Raw genomic sequence first — 23,157 nt, 5'->3', positions numbered from 1 at the left:
AATGTCTGTGAGTCAGTATCTGTTCTGCAAAGAAGTTCAGTCTGTCCTTTCTTCAGAGTCCACATGTCAGTGAAAGCATTGGATGTTGGTGTCCCATTGTATGGCTGACTTCATTTAGCATGATAGTTTCTAGGTCCATCCATGTTGCAAAAAATGCTGGTATTTCATTCTTTTTGATGGCTGAGTAATATTCCATTGTGTATACGTACCACATCTTCTGGATCCACTCCTCTGTCGATGGACATTTAGGTTGTTTCCAGGTCTTGGCTATTGTAAATAGTGCTGCAATGAACATCGGAGTACACGTGTCTTTGCGAGTCATGGTTTTCTCTGGATAGATGTCCAGGAGTGGGATTGTTGGATCAAATGGTAGGTCTATGTTTAGTTTTCTGAGGCATCTCCATACTGCTTTCCACAGTGGTTGCACCAACTTACAATCCCACCAATAGTGTACTAGGGTTCCTTTTTCTCCACACCCTCTCCAGCACTTATTGTTTGTAGACTTTTGGATGATGGCCATTCTGGCTGGTGTAAGGTGGTATCTCATCGTGGTTTTGATTTGCATTTCTCTAATAATGAGTGATGCTGAACATCTTTTCATGTGTTTCTCGGCCATCTGTATGTCTTCTTTGGAGAATTGGCTGTTTAGATCTTCTGCCCATTTTTGGATGGGCCCAGCACTTTTAATACATGTTGAAAGTAAAGGTTTATAAAAATCATACTATAATCCTTTCATGAAAACCAATCATTTATTCCATATTTTTCTATGCTGATAAGAAAATTGTAACTAGTCTCCAAAATAACTGTAATCCATCATGTGGAAATTGAAAGTTTCAAAGGGAAGATTGATCCAGTATTTTCACCTTTGCAGAGAGGATAAAATTATTTTGATTCCAGAGAAACTAACAAGAGGGTAGATTCTAGTGTAAGAGAATATGATGCATCATTTGACATCAGTATTTCACAGGAGATGCTCTATCTTTGATATAATAATTAAATGAGATGATCTCATGACAAAATGTATTGCTTATTTATACTATAGATGACTGCTATAAAAATGGAAGTTGAAAACTTGCCAAGTTGATATAAGTGATCTAGTCAAACTATTCTATTCTGCTCTATTATTATTCTCTCTTTCTCTCTTTTCTGGAGACTAGGCTTCACAAAGTAATAGAATATAAAGCTAAGTACAATTACAGGATAATAATGCCAATTACATCTTTCCACTGGAAGACACTCTACTTTCTTTCCATTTGTTAAATTTCACAAAAGAACAAACAAGAATGAACAGTAATTTAATTTCATGTCCTATCAGCCAAATTTAAGGATGCTCCCAGTTATTGTCTCAGAGCACAAAGCATGGGTTTCATTATATTCAATGTAGAACAATATCCTTTAGAGCTGCTGACCTGAGCTGTGAGAGGCTGTGTAAGGACAAATACCTTTTAAAATAAGCAAGCCTTCTGAGAGTTCATCTCACAATAGCGACTGCTGGTTGAATTAAACTCTACCCTAATGTTCGTCTTTCTCATACACAACACTGAAAAACTTAAGACAAACATATAATTTTCAGCATCAGTAGTAATTTGGAGGTAAAATAGTTATGCTTTAACTCAACAACTCTGACCTTCCAGGTTGTTTTACCTTAACTCATCTACTTGGTTCTTATGGTAAGAAAAGGATTACCTTGGTATGATAATCAACCTACCAGGCATCCTGCTGTAGAGCAGGGAGGGAGCAAGTCAAGGTCAGAGGGGAGTGAAGGCTCAAGAATTGGGGATTTATTTCCAGGCTGGATCTCTGCAGAGAGATGGAATAGTTTAAATGCCTGGGCCCAGTGCTTGGAAGGGGTAGTGCCAATGCTCCCTTCCCATCCAGACATGTTTCTATGACTGAGTATTCATTAGATAGTGGCCAAGGTTTGTCTCAGAGCTGGGTAAACCCAAATAGCTCTAATCATTCCCACTTTCCCATCTCTAACCCGAATGCATTCAACAGAGTATAGTGTAGAGTCATAACTAGCACCTTCAAATCTCTGTATGTTTAGACCCACAGTCTTGTTTGCTTGAAATGCTCTCCTACCCTTCTTTACAACTTAATTTCAAATCTAGTAAAAAGTTACCTTTACTTCTCAAACCTCCCAAATTCCCCCAAATTCTCTCAGGCAGAATGCTCCCCTATGTTTTATGCATCTCTCTTTTTTATCTAAACTACTTTGAATATTGCTTTCAGATTATTTGATTTTAGACCAGTTTTTTTAACTTTAGACAGGCTTCTTCTTAATTTGAGTCTCTTAGAGAATTTTTTTTTGTCTGCCCCTTAGGTAGGTCTTTTTGAAAGTCTCTTGTCAGTTTCACAATTCAGGCAAAAATGCCTTTCTCAAGAACCTGGGAGCCACTGCTTTGAAGTTTAATTATCAAGGAAGATCATGCCCTATCTCTGAGTCTGGTGGAAGGATAGGAGCCTAAATTAAGCAGGTAGTTGTAAACTACCTCTTGTTAAAAAAGTATGAGGAACTTGATTTTTCTTTTGAATAAAGTCAATTAGCACACACAGAAGGCCTGTGAATCCCCTTTTCCACAATCTCAGGTCTTAAAACTCTGAGGCCCTTAGAACTGGGCTCAAACTGAGTTCTGGCCTCTCTCCTCTACTGCCATAACTTTGCATAAAGTCTTCCTTACCTGTTAAATTTGTTCAGTGCAATTTTTGCTTTGATAATGTATAACTTACTTCAAGACTGCTTGGAAGGGAAGCTTTATTTCTCATTCTCATAGAAGCAACTTAAGTTGCTATTAGAAGTTATTTATAAAGTTCATTGAGAATGTTCCAAAGGAAAAAAAAAATAGAAAAAATCAAATTTAAGGAGTACCTTTTAGAGTAAATCTCAAAGTTTTTGCAAAAACCCATCAGTCTCTGTGGTTTCAATTGTTCATGTATGCAAATAGCTGTGTGATTATTTAGCATTTTTTGCTGTTTCCTTGTTGACTGCTTTTGGCTCTGGAATATACTGCCACCACACCTTACAGTGTTTATCTTTGGTGTGTATTTTGTTTTTATAAAATGACTTTGGCTAAGTAAATACATTTCTTTTTCTTTTATTAGAAGACTTAACGTTGTTTTGTAAAACATTTTCTCATGGATATCATTGATACACCCTAAATCTTTGAATTACTTTAAGATATTCAAGTTAGCTATTTCCTTTACCAGTTGCAAAAAAGTCTAGTTTTGTTATGAATGTGCCTTTATTTTAGAAAAACAGATGTTTGAAGTCATATAAGGGACTTGATCCCATTTTTTTTAATCTTTTTTTTCTTTTCTAGGGTCGTATCTGTGGCATATAGAGGTTCCCAGGCTAAGGGTCCAATCAGAGCTCTAGCCACCGGCCTACACCACAGCCACAGCAATGCCAGATCTGAGCCACGTCTGCGACTTACACCACAGCTCATGGCAACGTCGGATCCTTAACCCACTGAGCAAAACCAGGGATCAGAATCCACAACCTCATGGTTCCTAGCTGGATTCATTAACCACTGAGCCACGACGGGAACCCCTGATCCTATATATTTTTTTCTACGGACATGTTAGGAGAAACAAACATAAGACTGGCAAGTTCAGAACAGGGAAAAGACACAATATGAATGCTTCTAGGGCATTATTAATTGAATGCCAGAGTGTAGTGTTTACGAAATGTTATTGTTAAGTCTCTTATAATTTTCTCATAAAATATTTTGTCAGTTATTCCCTAACAACACATATTATTGTTAAAATAATATAGGAACAAAGGAACTAATATTATACTAGCTATATTTGTTAAGGTTTCGTTGTTTTTATTAAGTTCATATTGCCCTTGAAAATTTATAATATGCCCAGCTTTATACTATGTGGGACACAGCAAGGAGATGTTGAAATAGATTTTCAAAAAAGCTATACCAGTTTTGTTTAAAATACCTCTAATGCAAAATGTAGACACTGATTTATTATTTCATTTTACAGATGTTTATTAAGTCAATCAGTCCAGAAACTGATGGAAGCTGATAGATAACTGATAAATGATCACACCATAACAAAAGGATTTTAGGCAGGATAATTTGAAAGTCATATTAATGTTTCAAACTTATTACTATGAGTACAGTGACTGTCTGTCAAGAATGGTGATTAGGGAACAGGTTAGGAGACTATGTGGGAGAGAAGGATGGCCTAAACCAAGATATCAGAGATGTAATTAAGAGAAGTGTAAAAATACAGAAATATTGAAGAGGATAAGTCAAAAGTACCTAATTGATATATGGGAGATGTTGGAGAAAAGGGGGAGTAAGGGTTGAACTAGAGATAGAAATTTGAAATCATGACCACGGAAAGTAAAGTGAGAATTGAAAAGAGTCAGTGGTGAACTGTAAGTAAAGAAACATAGAAGAGAAATAGGAGCTCAGTAGAGCTGGTGATGGAGTGATCATTTCTAAGAGATAGGAAGAAAACCAAGCTAACACAATATTATAAAATACAAGATAAGGAAGTATTTGAGGAAGGAGGGAGTGGTCTCCAGGTTAAATTTTGGAGACAAGAAAGAGTTTCTATACCTGTTAAGGTAGAATATGAATTGAAGTGAATTGAATAATTGATTAAAAGTGAAGAAAGCACAGGTAGAATGATCTGTAAGTCAAGAAGCTTGACTTTTAAAGGAAATAAAGAAATTGTGTGATAAAAAAGAGGGTCATGTAGCTTCAAAAATGGAGGAATTTTTGAAATTGGTAAAGTTTTGAATATCTGTAAGGGTAAAGAAATCTGTATTAGCTTGTTAAGGCTTCTAAATAGCCATAGACTAAGTAACATAAACAACAGAAATTATTTTCTCTCAATTCTAGAGGCTAGAAGTCCTGAGATTAAGGTGTCAATAAGATTGGTTTTTGGAGTTCCCATTGTGGTGCAGTGGAAACGAATCCAACTAGGAACCATGAGGTTGCGGGTCCGATCCCTGGCCTCGTTAGTGGGTTAAGGATCCCACATTGCTTTGAGCTGTGGTATAGGTTGCAGATGGGGTTTGGATCTGGCATTGCTGTGGCTGTGGCATAGGCCTGCAGCTGTAGCCCCAACTCCACCCCCTAGCCTGGGAACCTCCATATGCCGTGGGTGTGGCCCTGAAAAGAAAAAAAAAAAAGATTGGTTTCTTTTAAGGCCTATCTTTTTGGCTTTGTAGATGATCATCTTTCTCTGTGTCTTTACTTGGTCTTCTTGGTCTGTGTCCTAATATCTTTTTTTCTATAAGGATACTAGTTATATCAGATTAGGACCCATCCTAATAACCCCATTTACATTTATCAGCTATTTAAACATCCTATTTCCAAATACAGGCACATTCTAGAGTACTGGGGTTGAAGAGTTCAACATTAGAGTTTTGTGGGGACACAATTCAACCTACAATATGCTCTGTTGGAGCTCTGTTACCTGTGAAAGGGAAGAAGTTGAAGTCATAGGAGAAAGAAAGGATTCAGGAGGGAGTGAGGTTCCTAAGGGAGATAGGATAGAATAAGATGCAGACAAGGATCAGCCACAGAGGGGGGATATTGCTTCAGATAACAGGGATGGAAAACTAGGTAGATGCAGATGCACTTAAGTTTATAGAGAAATTGGATTCCAATGGCTTTCTACCTTTATATGGTAGTAGCTGGGCTAAAGTTTTGAGGAAGACGTGCTTAGTGGGCAAGAGGCCAGAAAACAGTAAAACAAGAAGTTGATAAGAGAGTAAAAAAAATGAATGAACTAGGGGCCTCTGCTGGCTAGAAAAGGGACTAAAGCTAGGAAGGAGTTAATAGGAAGGTATTAAAGCCTGTGTCAGGCCCTGGAGATCTTAGGATTTAAGACTGATTAATTTGAAAAATAAAGCCTATGGGTTCTTGCTTTTTCTAACTTTTACTATTAGCTAAACCTATCAGTGTTTTATCTTCTCCAAACATTATTAAACTCTCTATATAAGAAAGTTGCTTGTTCTTTCATAGAGATTAATACAATCACCCAGTACATCCTTTTATACCAGATGTGCTTGGTTTACAGTATAAAGCATGTTTATTCACTATCTTGTGATGTTTTGAAAGATGTTGCCCTTGGGTTTAAGATTATAACACTCATTTTGAAGGAACAGAACCAAGGGTTAAAATGTCCATGGCTAATAATGAAGATTGTTTGTTGCTAAGGACAAATAGGTTGCAGCATGCACCTAGAAGTGGGAGGTGGAAAAATAATTTTTTGGAGAAATAGCTGGAAAAGAAAACAATGGTGGGGTTGGACTGGGGGAATAAATTTCACCTACAAGGGTATCATAGTAAATAAAATGAGAAATAGAATGACCACAATTTTGGCTGAGTTATAAATGTCTATTTTAGGTCTGTTTCATATAGTTTAGAATGTTTATCAGCTTCCTATATTATAAATTAATACTGTGCAATTATTAAACTCTGTTAAAATTTATACTTTCAAAGCAAGAATAGTAACCAGTGCATTTATTAAATATTTAAGTATCAAGTGATGCATTTTTCAATTTTTTTTTTAATTTTCTAAAAGTAGGGCTAGGCTGTCACATGATCCAAAATCACACTGATGATTCATCACTTTGATCACTTTCACTGCTGGCTCACCACTGCTATTGCTCCTAAGATGTAAATTCACAAAACTCCATCATGAAATGTGGGTCCTCCCTCACCTGCTGACTCTGCAGTTCCACTCCTGCTCCAACGTTCCCATGATAACAAAGAAATACATTATTTGATGATTTACAAAATGGAATGAAATGCATTGTACATGCTTATGCTCATCCAGAGTTTTTTGTATCTCAAAGAGCTTCACTCTTATTATTTCCACCTTCTTTCAAATTCATTTCTCTGCCACCTTTTTTCAGCCTTCCCTAGATGCAAGGATACTGCAGATTTGATTGTTGAGATGAACATGGGTAGAATCAGAACCTCAGAGTTAAGTAACTTCTGAGGGCCAGTGGTAATTTCAAAAAGTGAATTTTTGGATTTGGGTACAGATTGGCTGGACTCATCTATATTTGCATTATGGCGACCAGTTTGAGGAAGGGGAATATTTGCTCTGGGATAGATGGAGGATGCCAGGTAAAACTCATCTCAGTAAAAACAGGAGGATGTAGGGATGGCCCTCACAGCTTATTTGAAGGGAAGCAGTTCTTAAATGTCGTAGATTCAGTTCTGAGGCTGAAATAATTTTTTGTTCATTTGAGAAGTCTTAACTTGAATATATATTATATCCTAGGCATAGACGAGAGGCCAGAAATACAGAATAACCCTTCCTAACCCTGACAAGATCACATTCTAGCTGGAGATATAACTTGGTTTCTATGTATTGGTTGCCATGACTCAATCAATTATATGACTGTAGTGGTTCAAATATCTCTTGGGCGAAGTGGGTAAGGTGTAAGTAACTTTAGGAGAAGTAGGGAATCTTCATAAATATGATAAGGTTAGAACTGATTTTGAAGTATAGTTAGCTAGGTAGAAAAACAGGAAAGTACTCCAGGCAGAGGGGATAATACAAACAAAGACACACGGGGAAATGTTTAAGTGTTTAAACATAATTCATCTGCTCTAAATAGAGAAGTATTTTTTTTTTTCCCATGATTTTTCTCCAGAAAGAAACAACTAATCCTTATGTGGCCATTTAAAGTTTTAAAAAAATCCTTAAGGTAATTCAGTCTTGCAGAATTAAACATAGAAAGGGAACACTGCTGGGACACTATACCAGACTGGTGGGAATTAATCTAAAATGAAATCAAGCTGATGAGTTTACTAGTAGAATAAGTTATGATTTTATCCTATGCTATGTATGGAAATCTCTCCTAATTATAAGAAAGAATTGGTCACTAATTTATTTATAGCACAATCCCTTAAATCATACTTATTACCATTATTTTTGTATATTTCATAATTAAACCTGGCTGGCAACAAAAAACTGTAATCTAAAAGCAAAATGTGGAAAGTCTAGATGATTGCATGAGGTAGGTAATCAAGAGAAAATCGGTGTACATGTAAATGTCACCATTTCCTGATTAAAACTGTTTCTGGTTTAGAGTAGCAGCAAGAAATCCTACATATTTTATGTTATTTAGTTCAAGAGTTTGAAAAATCAAAAGGCAAATCACTCTGTTTTTTCAAATCTATAGCTTGTCAGGAGGAAAATAACCTTTCCACTTTAAATAAAATCCAAGGTTGTTTTGCTTCTGAAACACCATGTGCTGCTTTCTGTGAAAGTGAGAATTTGCACAGGAAGTTTGTCAATAGGATCACATCAGAGGAGGAAGTATTTCCAATGAAAGGATGTGAATGATGAGACAGAAGAATAGTAGCAAAAACAAAGCCATATATTTTTTTTGGTTGCAAAGGAATAGTCCTCGTAATACTCATGGTAGTAGATTGGAAGTGATTTCATGATTGGAGCTCTCAGATGCCTCCCTCTCTGTACCTGGAAGAGGAAGATGAATAAATCTCTAGAGAAGAGATGGGGAAGGCAATGATGTAAATTTGCATAACAACCATAACCTTGTTTACCATGCTTTTCCTGATAACATCCCATACCTGGTCTCCCCACCAAGCCTCCCACGTCTTCTTTTGTCTTTAGCTAAAGATGGTATTTAATGTGGTGGGTTGGGCCATTTTGGAGAGTTACAAAGTTTTTCTTCCTGAGTATCTTTCACGTATACAGGAGGTAAACAGATTACTAAACTTCTTTTTGTTTTTCTCCTGTTAATATGTCTTTATTACAGGTGGGTTTCAGCCAAGAACCTAGAAGGGTAGGCAGAAAAGCATTTTTCCTTCCCTCCAGACACATTGTAGTTAATAAATGTCTTTTGAATAAATCAGTGAATGAATGTACCACTCACTTGGCCTTGGTTTGTAGGATTAGAAGAAAATGTAATTACAGAGAATAAGTTCAGTCAGGAAGCTCTTGAGGTGTTGTTGGTAACTTAGAAGATGAGTGAGGCAAAGATGTGATAAAAAATTGACTCCCAAAGTGGAACTCTGATGTCGCAGAAACTGCAGATGCCTTGATTCTAGGTCATATCTCTAATAGTTTCTCTCTCCATATAACCTAACATTTAGTAATTAGGACTTTGATATTTTAAATTTAGAGGAAAAAAGAGACTATATTTACAATTTCCCCAGTATTTAAGAACATACAGTTTATGTATAGTTTCTTTTACAACAGAAATAAGGGATTCACAAATTCTTGCTCAATAATAATACAAAATATAAAGATGGTACTCTTGATGCTTTATTTCCTTGAATAAAATTTATTTTTTGGTCCTCACACCAAGAGATTTGGACCAAGCTGACAGAACTTGCTGAGGTTGTTTAATTCACTTCCTTAACCCAAAATAACTGTCTACTAAGTTTTTGGTTTTGCATCAGATCAGTATAAATAGGTGAGAAAGACACAATGCTAGTTACTTCAAGGAAATGATAATGTAGGCAATGAAATAGAATGTATAAAAATAATTACGTTGCAAGATATGTAATAAACACTCTAAAGTAAAAGCTCAGAATAAAACTCAAAATATTCTATAAGGAAATAAAATTATTTAATCATATAGTATTGAGAAAGACTGAGGGGATTCCTGTAGGCATAGGCAGGATTTCAAGTAATAAAGGAAATTTTGGAAAGGCATGTGAAATTGAGTTAATAGCAAAATAAATAAACTTAACCATTAACTCACATAAACTAAGGAAATAAATATATTTTGAACATACAAGACCTTATCTTGTATATTTAGATCACACAGGAGAATAAGTGAATGAAAACTAAAAGATGAATTGAACTCCATTGCTCCATCCTTATTACTGTTAAAAACTAGAGAGTTGAGCGATAAATGTACTATCCTCTGCTCTTTTCTAGTTAATCATCACCATCTCTGACAGTTTTAAAGCTTTCTAATGTGTAAACAAGAATCAAGATCAAGCTAATATCTCATTTTCAAATGGTATTCAATTATGTAAATCTCTGTCTTTGCTTTATTTGCATAGTAGTGTCCAGTGATTATAATGGGAGAGCACTTTTTCAAACTTCGAATGTTATTTGTGTAAGAAGCAAAATTTTTGCATAATACATCTTCTACAAGAGAGCCAATAGATAAATAATTCAGAGAATATTTATGAGTTTATTCATTTGTTTTATCTATAGATGAATTAATGTGCAAATAAATATTCATGAGCCCATTTGTGTTATTGGGTTTTTTTGGTAATATCCAGATGTTATTTTTTTCCTCTTCGCATTCAGTAATAATCATCTGAGATTCAAATGCAAACACTAGTTGTCATACCTGTCCATCATTAGAGAATGAATAATAAATCTCCATGAGGAAAAAAAAAACATTTAACTTACTGCCTCCTTCTAAAGAAGACAATATCATTGGAAATCATATTTACCTCAGAATAATTTTGTATCTATAACATCTGTGTTTATGAGGCAGCATCTTATATTGCAAGTATTCTAAAGCTTTTTGGTCTCAGGAAAATTATTGAAAAATTTTCAAAAATTATTGAAATGAAAACCTCAAAGAACTCATTGTATGTGTGTTATATCTAATAATTCAGATACATTAGAAATACTGTAAATTAAAAATGTTTAAAACATTTATCAATTTATTTAAAAGCAGCAATTATAAAGCTATTATATATTATATAAACAATACGGTTTTTATAAAAAATTCTATTTTCCAAAACAAAATAAAAATAGTACTAGCATTTACTTGTTAGCCCCGTACAGACTAGTTTCTGTTGTTAATATTTTATTGCAACTTTTTAGCAAATACAACCAATATTCTCCACACTGCCTAATGTGACAGTCACTCCTCATCCTATGTCCTTAAACTATTAATTTTATCTGCTGAATTTGAGAAGAGTATTAGTAATTTTTTTTTTGCTTAAAAGACAAATCAAAAAAAATTTAAATGTAAGATTAATGACCTGATAACTTTTTCTGAACTATCATCATTTCCAATATTCTTCATTCCTTTGCATAGAAACAAGTTTTTTATTTTGTCTATTCGTTTGGCCGTGCCCCTGGCATGTAGAAGTTCCCAGGCCAGGGAGAGAACCCGAGCTACAGAAGTGACAGTGCTGGATCCTTAACCCACTAGACCACTCGGCAACTACAAGACAAGTTCTAAAAATATCTTTTTATAATTTTTATTTAACCCTAAGAGTGTCCTTTAATGTATCCTGTAGCGCTGTCAAATTCACTTCTGTTTGTGATATAGAATTCTGCCTTTTAGTCTTTGCTTTCAATACTTTAAAGAAGTCTTTTCATTACCTTCTGACCTACATTGTTTCTTGTGAGAAGCTCTTGATCGTTATTAAGTTTTAGTCCCCTGTAATTAATGCATCTTTCCTTCTAAGTGCTGTGACTTTTTAAAAATAATTGCTTTTAGCAATTTGATATATGCGTCCTGGTGTGGTTTTCTGTCTGTTCATTCACTTTGGGATTTGTTGAGCTGTCTGGGATCTTGGATTACAGTTTTCATCAAATCTGCAAAATTTTTTTAGTCATTACTTTTTCCAACTTTTCTGCTATTCCTTTCCTTCTGGAATCCCAACTGAAGATACATTAAGCTTCATTATTTTGCTGCATATATGTATATGATTCAGATCATATTTTTTCAGTATTTTTTATCCCTATAAATTCAGTTTGAATAATTTTTATTGGCTTTAAATTCATTAGTTTTGGGTCCTTCCCCCTACCCCCCACCCCCATAACCTCTAATCTTCTATTTGGCCATTTTAGGGAATCTTTAATCTAAGATATTTTATATTGTTACTCTCTGAAATCCAGCACGGAATTATTCATCCCTATTAGCCCATATTCTAAATCATTCTTCACAATGTGGGCTTTGAGAAAATGTGGGAACTTTTGAGAAAAGAAATATAAATTATGTGTGTTAACAGACAGAATGTAAAAATATGAAATGGCAATTCAGTTCCCTCAATGTAGAGAGCCATTTATTTAGACATGCCTCAAATCACCCAGATCATTGAAATCATTAATTTTGAAAGCAAATAATCAATATTGCTTTATGTATTAATATTTTATACTGAAGTAAAAACATACATTTACTGAACATAGTTTAAAATACAACATGACAAGGTGAATTTAGAAAGCTACTAGGTGGGAAGAAAAGTATGCTATGTTTCACATGGCTGTGGCTGTGGCATAGGCCGGCGGCCACAGCTCCGATTAGACCCCAGCCTGGGAACCTAGAAAAGACCAAAAAAAAAAAAAAAGTATGCTATGTTTTTTAAAGAAAATTAAGAGATCAAAATTGGAAGCTCTGTGTTTTGGTCTGGGGTTAAATTACTTCATTGGCTGTAGCTGGTTGTACTTTGTAGGGGTAAACTCCCTAGGTTTTCTATAAAATAGGTTCTACACTATTTTAGAAACTTTTGTTAGAATTATATATCTAAATAATGTGGTGATTTATAAAAAACAAAAGAAAAAAAATAAAGCTTTCAACTTTAAAGAACAGGCTAATAAAAGAAAGACGTCCTATAGTCTAGAAACAAAAACTACAAAGAACAACATGGGTTCCAGTATATTTTATGATTGTGATCTTTTCTCCTTACAACATGTGAAATAATATGTTTGCAAGTGCTTATGGGAAAATTAAAGTGAAATGAAAGATGAAAGAGTCACATGAATGTAAAGACCAGATACTTCAACACAGCAAGAGCTTTTTACTTTGTACTTTGTGTATTCAGAACATTGTGCTTCATGGTATTATTAAAATAACTTCTCAAAGGTGAAAAGAAATTCTCCCAGAAAAGATTAGTGACTTATGAAAACAAATCAAACCTTACAAAGTAAACACATATCATTATGTCCTCTGGGTATTTATAAAGTTATCTTTTCATTCCACAGTTTTAGTTGTTTACTCTACCTTCAAATTTATCCTTCTATTTGAACCCAGACAATTAGTTGTAGATCTATAGGTAAAAGTTGTAATTGTTAAAAGGAAGTTGAAACAAACACATTTTTTTCACATTAAATCATACTTTTAAAATGCAAATGATGCTTAAATACAAATCCACTGCAATTATCTCTCAGTTAATTCTCTAAATGAATAAAAGCATTGTATCCCTGCCTATTTTACAAATAATGGAATTGCTCCAAATTTTTGTGCCATCAAAAAAAAAAAAAAAAGACCTTGAAAGAGTCTGTTATAAATCACAGCAGTTATACATCTTTAATGGTCAAGTTCTTTTTCATTACATAAAAGCACACTCTGCATCCAGGTATTCTATTAAAGTAGATATTCGTTTTTCACTGTACATGGATTTCAAGGAGAGTGGATATAACCCAGCAAGTAAGTTGAAGTTTTGTGAGAAGAAATGAAAATTAAAAATGCATATTGTCAAAGTCTTGCTTATTTTCTATGATTATTAATTATTAATATAGACAGAGCATATTAGCAATCTTTGTCATGCATTTAAAACAAGCATTTTGTTATTAAATATTAATTTAATGCAGTTTTAGGTTGCAGATCAGTTGAACTATTAATAGGATATAATTCTTATGCCAGTATATAAAATCTTCTGGTTTCTACATAATTTCTGCATGAATGTTCTGTAATATTGTTTCATGTATAACATTTTTTAATTTTACTTTTTCTTGTCATTTTCCCCACTATTTAAAAGAAGTAATTCTTCTAAAGCTCTAGTCACTTTGATGTTTATTTATTATCAATTATTATTAATTGTTTATATCAGTGAAATTTTAAAAAAAAGCATTTTTCCTCTAGAAAAAATTGTACAAAGAATTAATATATGTCTGCTAGGTCAGCATGTAATATGGAAATTTATTTCTAAGTATCTTGCATTCTTTGTGAATCATCTCACATTTCTATAATTTATGCTATTTCATGCATCAAGATTTATGGAAAAAGCTATGATAGAACACTTTAATCTGTTATATGTAAACATTTTAAAATGCTTAAATGTATCAATGCTTAAAAATTAAACCAAATTAATCTTGCTGTTAACAAATGCAATTTGGATTATTTAGGGAGATAGATTATTTTATTCTAATAAAATCTATTAGAACTGGTAACAATACCACCAAGCTTATCAATAAAATCTATAAAATCTATTAGAACTGGTAACAATACCAAGCTTATCGAATCAAAACTATAAAACTTAGCCATCAATCATTTTCTGATTACCTCATGTTCTTTCTACATAGCTACACGTAAGCAAGTTGATTTTATAAATTATAGTTTGTACTTTATTTTCCCCCTCCATTGCCCACAACATAGAACAATGCTTAACAGTGACTTGTTTACTTGACTAGAGATTTGGTTAATACTTTTTCTGAAGAAGATACCACAAGACTTACTATTTTCAAATACTAATTTTTAAAGAGGATAGATAACTTAATGGTTTTTGGACCTAAGCACCTGTCTGTAAATTCTAGTTCTACCATATATAAAGCTATTATTGTTAATAATAATAGTGTTTACATCATGAACCAAGTAATGAGGATTGAGTAGAATAATACATATGAGATACTTAGAACAGTGCCTTAACCATAGCAATGTGCTCGATGAGTGTTAGTTGTTACTATTACTTAACTCCTTTAAATTTGTTTAATGTAAGGACATTTATCTGCATAATGGGAAAGATTCCTTATCTTGTAGGATTATTGTGAGGATTAAAATATGTGCAAAGCACATGGGGCTTTTAGTGTGTAGTAGACATTGTTAATGTTTAAATGTTAATATCTGTGAGAGGAATCTTATCATGTAGTAGGCATTATTGTTTACAGTTAAACATGATAGGTCTTACTGAATTCCAAATCCTCTACACTAAACTGATATAAATATAACAAGTAAGAATTATGCCATTTGCTCCTTAAGTAATTATAAAAGAGCATTACATAATTTCAGTAGAATTAATGCTTCTCTCCAGTTTATACCTAAACACCACAGATCACATGTAAATGTAAATAAAAATTTCAAATGTTATGAATTTCTTGGAGGCATCTATTTGGTTACAGATAAAAGCAGTGAATACATATTGTCAGTATGTTTTAATAATCACAAATACTTCTTTTCTCAACTCAGATGGGAAACAGATGAGAAAAAAGTCTGTTCATCCTTTTCAGTCAACTGACAATGATGTGAAAAAAGAAGTTAACACTGAGAATTTAATGACTAATTTATCAAATTCATATGCTTCAGGTATGGATGCCATTAACAAATGTTACTTAATTGGTTTTTTTTTGTCTTTTTTGTTTTTATAAAATTTTATTTCCTCTACATATTTATTGAAACAATTATAACTTCCTTAAGACCTGATCCTTTAACTTCTTTTAAAAGTACAATTAATGGCTCATTTTTTTGACAAGACAATCAAATAACATCCATCTAAGAGAACTTGAAGGGACAGTTTCTCTGAACAATGGTGTTAATCTAAAATAGCTAATTTTTGGTAAAAACTGTTACACAGTGGGACTTCGAAGATTATTTGTAGGATTCAGACAAATGCAACTTCATTTGCTATTTTGACATAGCCTTTTAATATCTTTAATTTCCAATGATCAAAACTCTATCCCATGGTGATTATCTTTGGCTCTCTAGTTACTGACCTTACTGTTTATATCTTTTTTTTCTCTCTAGATTTGTTGCCATCCAAAGATGACAAAGATTTAACAAAATGTTTTCTGCTACAAGTGGTAAATATTCTTCTGCACTACATCGAAAAAACTTTTGATGTCAAGAGTAAGATATTGGACTTTCATCATCCTCATCAACTTCTTGAAGGTTTGGATGGGTTTAACTTACAACTGTCTGACCATGCTGAGTCTCTGGAGCAGTTGCTTGTTGATTGCACAGATACCTTAAAATATGGCGTTAAAACAGGTGATTTTCAAATTTGTGCACCCAAACTGGAGACTGAAATGAATAGCCTTGAGTCTATAATTGTGTTGAAAAATATTCCAACTGTATTCATTTTTATTTAAAACATTTGTCTAGTTCATTTTAAGTTGGTGTTGTCATATATGAATTGCTTATTAATAAACAGAGAAAAGTAAATAAAATGATTTTGGTTTGGGGAGTTATATCCCAATGGCAAATAATGTACAGTTTTTATTTTCCTTTTTTCATTTTTTTATTTGATCATATTCAATATTGATGCTCAATTTATTATCTTTATTTGTCAATAAAATATAGAGTGCTATAATTATGTATCTGTATAATTTATATATACATCCTATATTTCAGAAGGTGTTTTTTGATTAAATTAACACTGTTGTAACTTGATTCTTAGTCGTATGAAGGAATGATATTTACAGGAACAAATGCTATTTGAATAGGCTGTAGAGGCAAAAAAGAGATTTGTCTGCACACCATCTTTAAGACCTATGGTAAAACTAGTGCAAAGAACAATCCATTGGGGGCTAAGAAGGGGAAGATTAATTTAAACTGAGTTGAATGTAGATTGTTCAATATGATCACCAATGCTTGGCAATTCTTTCTTAATCTAAATCTTCAAAAAGTCATTATAAGATAGACCTAAGGAGTTCCTGTTGCAGCACAGCGGAAACAAATCCACTGGTATCCATGAGGATGCGGGTTCCATCCCTGGCCTTGCTCACTGGGTCAGGGATCTGGCATTGCCTTGAGCTATGGTATAGGTTGCAGACATGGCTCAGATGTGGCTGTGGTGTAGGCTGGCAGCTGCAGCTCCAATTTGACCCCTAGCCTAGGAACTTCCATCTGCTCAGGGTGCAGCCTTAAAAGCACATGCACCCATGTGTGCGCGTGCACACACACACACACACACACAGACCTAACATTTTGTCCAAAAAAAAATTGATAAGCAGCTTTTGAGAAAAATTATTTAATATTTTAGGTGCCCCCTCCCCCATTCACTGAGGTGGCTGTACAAAACCCATTCTTAGTCTTTTTACTTTAGATGTGTTTCGCACTCTTATGCAAGCCTTTTCTCAATTCATTGCCTTCTCATAGCTGCTCCTCACACTCCTAATGATTCATCCCCACTTTTGGAAACAAACTTTAAATCTTCCCTAAATGATGACTTCCTCCAAGCAGCCATCTCTGGAGATTGCCTCTCCTGCTTTCCTGACTGTCTTAGATCCCCAAGGAATGGTCTTAGAATATCCTGAGCTTTCCTTGTGGTGATTTTTTTTTACTGTAATGAAACACCATCTGTGTCATTCTTGGATTATTATCTTTTCTTCTACCTGTCAGTGAGACCCCCATGGTAGCAGCTATGTCCACCTTTATGCCCATCAAATCCCTAATACCCTGCACTGTCCCTGCATATGACAGTTGCTCACTAATGTTTCCTGAATGAAATAAAGTGTACTTGATTTATGTTAACTGACAAACTACAATAAAACTTAATGGCTTTTTAGCCCCGTGTTTTTATTTTGACCCATCTATAATTTTGTCTTTTTTTTATTTTTTATTTTTTAAGGACATCCTCGCTATTTTAATCAGCTCTCCAGTGGGCTGGATGTGATTGGACTTGCAGGAGAATGGTTGACAGCCACTGCAAATACCAACATGTGAGTATCCTTCTGGGTCTAAAGAGTGTGATGCTATTAGACATCCAAGCAAGAGTGAAGATGTAAACTATGAAAGTTACATTTTTCTGGATATGATGTTTACCTTATCATAAACACCTAGTTGATACCCTGAGAGAAGTTCAAAGAAGCTGCTACTTGTGTAACATTTTGTAATTGACCTTGTCCCCTGCACAGTCTTTCTCTAGAAATGCTCAGGATTTGTATTTCTTGTTAAGCAGTAAAGTTCAGTTGATTAGTCTAAGTTATTAGTGTGCAGACTGGGAGTCCAGCTCTAGAACTAGAATCATTTCAACACTACCCAAAACAGCCCAGAGCACATAGCTGTCTAAAAGACACACTCAGGTATATGAAAAATTGCTTGAATATAAATTAGAATTTCAGTCTGCTCGAAGGTGAAGAAAGTAAACTATTAAAGTTAAATCAAACTCTAATGTGAATCTTTAAAAATTTTGACCTTTGCCACAGGAAAACTTTCAGTTATATAAAAATTAGATATGATGCTGTAGTGTTTTGAAGTAAAGGTAATTTAAGGGCAATATATTTCAAGGTTATAAGGGATAGGGAAATGATTGGATATGAAATTGAAAGGAACAGTCTGTGTCAGATGTTAATATAATTTAACTAGCAATCAAAAGAGATAGCTGGTAGAAATTTAAACTTTAAAACCAAGAACTAAACATTTATGAGAAGCGACTGCTTTGCTATGTGGGAAAATTGTGGTTTATTTTAACTGTTTAGTTGTCATTGAGATGTTAATGATGAACAGGATTTCATAGATGTGGAATGCATATAAAAAATAACCTACACAGTTTACTGTTATTTTTGATTTTATTGCTTGATTGTGGTCCTTTATTTAAACATGCTTAGAGCAATACTTTAAAAAATCATGTCTTTGAGACTTTTTTTTTTTTTTTTTGCTTTTGCTTTTTAGGGCCACACAAGCAGCATATGGAGGTTCCCAGGCTAGGGGTCCCATCGGAACCTCTAGCCTATGCCAGAGCCACAGCAATGCCAGATCCAAGCCGCATTTGCGACCCACCACCTCTCATGGCAATGACGGGTCCCCGACCCACTGAGCGATGCCAGGGATCGAACCTGTGTCCTCATGGATCCTAGTCAGGTTGTTAACCACCGAGCCACGAAGGAAACTCCATGTCTTTGAGACTTTATGATGGATTTATATATTACATAAATTATTACATAGAGCTCAATCTGTGAATATTACTCCTCTATTCAGAATCCCATTGTTATGAGACTTATTCATTCACTGTGTGAGAAAAATACAGATTCTTGGTTTAAACAGAGAAATAGTGGAAAGAACACATAGAAGATGCAAAGTGAAAGGATTTGAGAGAGCATTCTTTACCTTTGACTTTTTTTTCTTTTAAATGAATAGATATTTCTTACCATGATCTAAGATAGTGGAAAAGCATGTAAGATAGAATTAAAGAGAATCAGATTTGAGTCCTAAATCTACCATTTAGTAGGTCCCTGTTGTCTAAAAATAACAATGTCTACTCCATGGAATTTGAACATGATCAAAAAGGTAATGCGTGTAGAGGCTGAAATCGACACAACATATTCTGGCAGAAATGAGCCTCATTGAATGGATATCTCTAAGACCTGTTTCTTATTTTGTCTCTTAGAATTAGAAACTTAATTCTATCAAGCAGTGGGTTTTCTTGGCCTGGGTCTTTGTGCAGAGCCCTGGGCAAGAGCTTATGTATTACTGCCTCATTAGGACATGCCATCAAGAGAAGCAGGATTGAGGGAAAATTAGGGCTGTCAGGACAGGAGAGAGGGTAACATGAGGGGCATCCTGGGTCCAGCTACCACTTAGTATAAGCAGAAGTGAGTGTGATCTCCTGGGATTTAGTGTCCTTCTATAAGTAAATGACTGTTTCTAAGATCAGTCCCTCTGCAGGGAGCAAGGGGGAAGAATTTATTCCCAATCAGATTTCCAATGGCTAAAGGACTCAGGATGGGATGTTAGGCTCCCCACACATAATGGCTGGGCATTCTTGGGACTCCCAGTTGCTTCCATGATTTGTCTCACTAAAGGCAAAGCCAGTGACTGCAAATGTGAGTGGGAGGAGATTCTCCTTTGGGTTGTAGGTGTGTATGAGTGAAAGAGGTCACTGTGCTGGTTGGGCCCTAATAGAATCCAAAGACCTGAGAGACAGAGAAAGTCAAGAACATCTGAAATGGGACATAACCAGTGCCTGATAGTGGTATCCCTATATAATTATAAATAAAGTGGTCTTTAAAAATTTTTTGAGGACAAAGAAAAGATTTCTTGAGAATAACTGAACCCAGTCTTTGATTTCAGAGGCCACTGTAAATAGTTCATTGTTTACTGCATACATATGGTATATATTGAGAAAAGCTTAAATGCTTCTGCCTTTTTTTTTTTTTCTTTTTAGGCCCTCACCTGTGGCATATTGGAGGTTAGGGGTCGAACTAGAGCTGCAGCTGCTGGTCTGCACCACAGCCACAGCAGGGTTGGATTTAGCTGTGTCTGTGACCTACACCACAGTTCACAGCAACACCAGATCCTTAATTCACTGCACAAGGCCAAGGATCGAACCTTCATCCTCATGGCTATTAGTTGGGTTCGTAACCCACTGAATCACAATGGGCACTCCTCAGTGAATTTTTTTTTAATCCCAGCTTCTTTCTGTGGAGTTAGTTTCGCAGTGTGACTCAGAGGCAAGTCCCCATGATGGTCCTCTCAGAATCCTTTTCCATGGGGCCTCGTTGTTCTTGTACCATTTTTTGCTCCTGGCTTTTATTAGAAACATAATAGTTTTTAACCCCTTTCTGGGGGGTGTGTTTACTCACAGTATAATCTTTAGGTGAAAACATTTATCAATCAATTTTTAGAAAAGGCTCTTTCATATTCTGCCAAATAAGGATTGTCTGTAGCTCTAGATCTCTGTCCTTATACTTTGTCCACTAGGAAATGTGCATATATTTTCTTGATAACTGGATATTTTCTCTTGTTAAGAGTACTAACAGTATTGTGAGTTTGTGCTGAAGGGATGGGGCTGCTTTCAAATTCCTTTTGGTGGAAGATGAATTTCCCAGCCACTGCACAAAACAGTGGAAGCCATGACACTTTCTTTGTAAAATGAATATAGCCTTGATCTGGAAGGGGCAACTTAGAGCATATAAAATTTAACCATCTCTTGCACAGTCTATTATAAAACATAAAAATGTGTATAATCTTATCTAGCACATAATTTTATTTATCATCTTCTATATGATACAATTCACAGTAGAATTTCTATGCATGTATTATAGGTTTACATATGAAATAGCTCCAGTATTTACTGTCATGGAAACAATTCTGCTCAAGAAAATGTGTGAAATTATTGGCTGGGGAGAAACAGAAGCGGATGGAATATTTTCACCTGGTAAGAAAGAAGTTTATAAGATAAAAGATATAGCTTATAAGGAGACACTCAAAATATATTTCAAGTAACATGACTGTTTTTAAGAGATGCATGTTCATAAGCCATTGGGTTGGTTATCATTATAAGTATAGTTTTTTGGAAATTTAAATGTTGTGAATTGTGTCATTTGAGCTTTCTCTTAACACCTTCAAGGAAGCCTATTTTTAAAAATAACATCAGTAATTTGGCACAATTTTGTTTCAGAAAACTCTCAAATTGTCATGATTTCAATCAATGTTTCTGATTTTTGAAGTTAGATTAACAGTCGTGATTTCTCTTCTATAGGTGGGAGTATATCGAACCTCTATGGTATATTAGTAGCTCGTTATAAGCAATACCCAGAGATAAGAACAAAAGGCATGAGAGCACTTCCATGCATTGTATTATTTGTTTCCGAACAAGTAAGTATCAAATCTAGATTTTCAAATTTTTAAGAACCTTCCAAGTGACTGATAAAGTAATTGAAAGACTAAGAACATTAGTTTCATTTTTACACTAAATGAATTCAGTAATCTCTGTGTCTGGATTAACATATTGATATCGGAAAGGGAAAAACAACTTTCCCATCGATGGAGACTCTACACATTAGCAATACAAATAATTCCGGTTGAAATTCTATTTCAACATAGGAGAAACTAACAGAAAAAAAAAAATGGGAGTATAAATATAAAACATTCTTCTCTCTTTACCAGAAACATCAAACCATAAAAATTTAAAAGATTTAAGGGTTCTCTTTAACTTTGCATGAAGAGAACAAGAATGTGATGAATATTTTATTTTTCCAGTTAGGACCGAAAGAGTCAGTGAAATGAAAGCTTTATTTTTATAGGTCCTCAGCCAAATGTTTCCGATATTGACAATATATCCACTTAGTTTTAATGTTCCAACCCTAGGCATAAGATCAGAACTTATTTAAAAAAAATCAATTCATCCTCTAGTAAATCAATCACTTTTTTTTCTACTATGGTAACATTTATAATCCTAGAGTGTAACTGTAGTCCCAGCTTGAGCATTCTACCAAAACGTACTTGGAAACACAGGGTTTTCTTTAAAATGTCCCTGTTTGCAATGGCCCTCTTTCACCAAACTCATATTGGCATTATATAAATGCATATTATCAAGTTGGAGACCACTGCTGCATACTTAATTTACTATAAAACTTTAATACAATTGAAGATACTTGTTTACAAATATCATTTTTGTCATTTGACATATACTTTTTAAATATAATGAGCAAATAAGCTGAAATTCCATAATGTAGATTTTTTAAAAAATCATTTCCTTTTTAACTGTGTATTCTCTGTTAAATGAAAATATGGTTAGGGTTTTAAATTCCTCTATTTTTTTCTCTCATACGGTCTTTTCCTGGCAACTAAAAATAGCTCAGGCCAAGTTTATCTTTTGAGCTGCTACTACCTCCATCTTACCGATCCTATTTACATTGTACAAATGATACAAGGAGATAGAAGTCACCCAGAAGGCAAGAAATCAAGGTAGATGTCAAAGTCATACATAAAAATTGTAAGCAGAAGAATCGATGCATTTCTTCAGGCCTTACTCTTTAAAAAAAAAAATCAATAATGCAAGACTTAAAGCTGTCTGTAACATGTAAGGATTTACCTGGAGGATATTAGCACTAAATTTATAAATGACATGATTCATGTGTATACAGAGAACTGGGATGTTTAAACTTCTCCTGCACGTGAATAGCTGCATGTGAAGGTTCTATAACAGTGCCTTCTAGAAAGAGGTACTATAACCTTCATCTCAACAAATGTCTTGATAAGGGTTGGGAAATATGTCTTGAGAACTGTCCTTGTGTATATACATATGTCCATGCACAAACCCATTCAAACCTATGTGTATATGCCCTAGAGTAAGTGATGCACTACTGTAAGTGATGATTTAATGCAGAAAAATTAATACTTTTCCTGTTTTCATTTTTACCAAGGGTCATTATTCAGTAAAAAAAGCTGCAGCAATCCTTGGTATTGGAACTGATAATGTAATTGAAGTAAAATGTGATGAGCGGTATGTTTCTTAACACATTCTCAAAATATTTTATCATTATGTTTCAAATGAATATTAAAAT

At 34.3% G+C, this 23,157-nt stretch overlaps 1 protein-coding gene across 2 annotated transcripts in view; it reads left to right on the top strand.

The window, feature by feature from the left end:
- The window catches only part of LOC110261667 (glutamate decarboxylase 1-like), a 229,650-nt gene that overhangs the window by 189,937 nt on the left and 16,556 nt on the right, over positions 1–23,157 (top strand). For both annotated transcript variants that reach the window (XM_021099842.1, XM_021099848.1), the window contains 6 exons: positions 15,119–15,235; positions 15,674–15,916; positions 17,499–17,589; positions 20,914–21,026; positions 21,351–21,466; positions 23,017–23,096. In XM_021099842.1, coding sequence (XP_020955501.1) covers positions 15,130–15,235; positions 15,674–15,916; positions 17,499–17,589; positions 20,914–21,026; positions 21,351–21,466; positions 23,017–23,096 — 749 coding nt within the window. In that variant the 5' untranslated portion in view covers positions 15,119–15,129. The remainder of the gene's footprint in view (positions 1–15,118; positions 15,236–15,673; positions 15,917–17,498; positions 17,590–20,913; positions 21,027–21,350; positions 21,467–23,016; positions 23,097–23,157) is intronic.

This window comes from Sus scrofa, chromosome 1, assembly GCF_000003025.6.
Source record: "Sus scrofa isolate TJ Tabasco breed Duroc chromosome 1, Sscrofa11.1, whole genome shotgun sequence".
In the NCBI taxonomy this organism is placed as follows: Eukaryota; Metazoa; Chordata; class Mammalia; order Artiodactyla; family Suidae; genus Sus; species Sus scrofa.
Note: the sequence above shows the minus strand (reverse complement) of the source record. Positions and strands in the feature narration are given on the sequence as shown.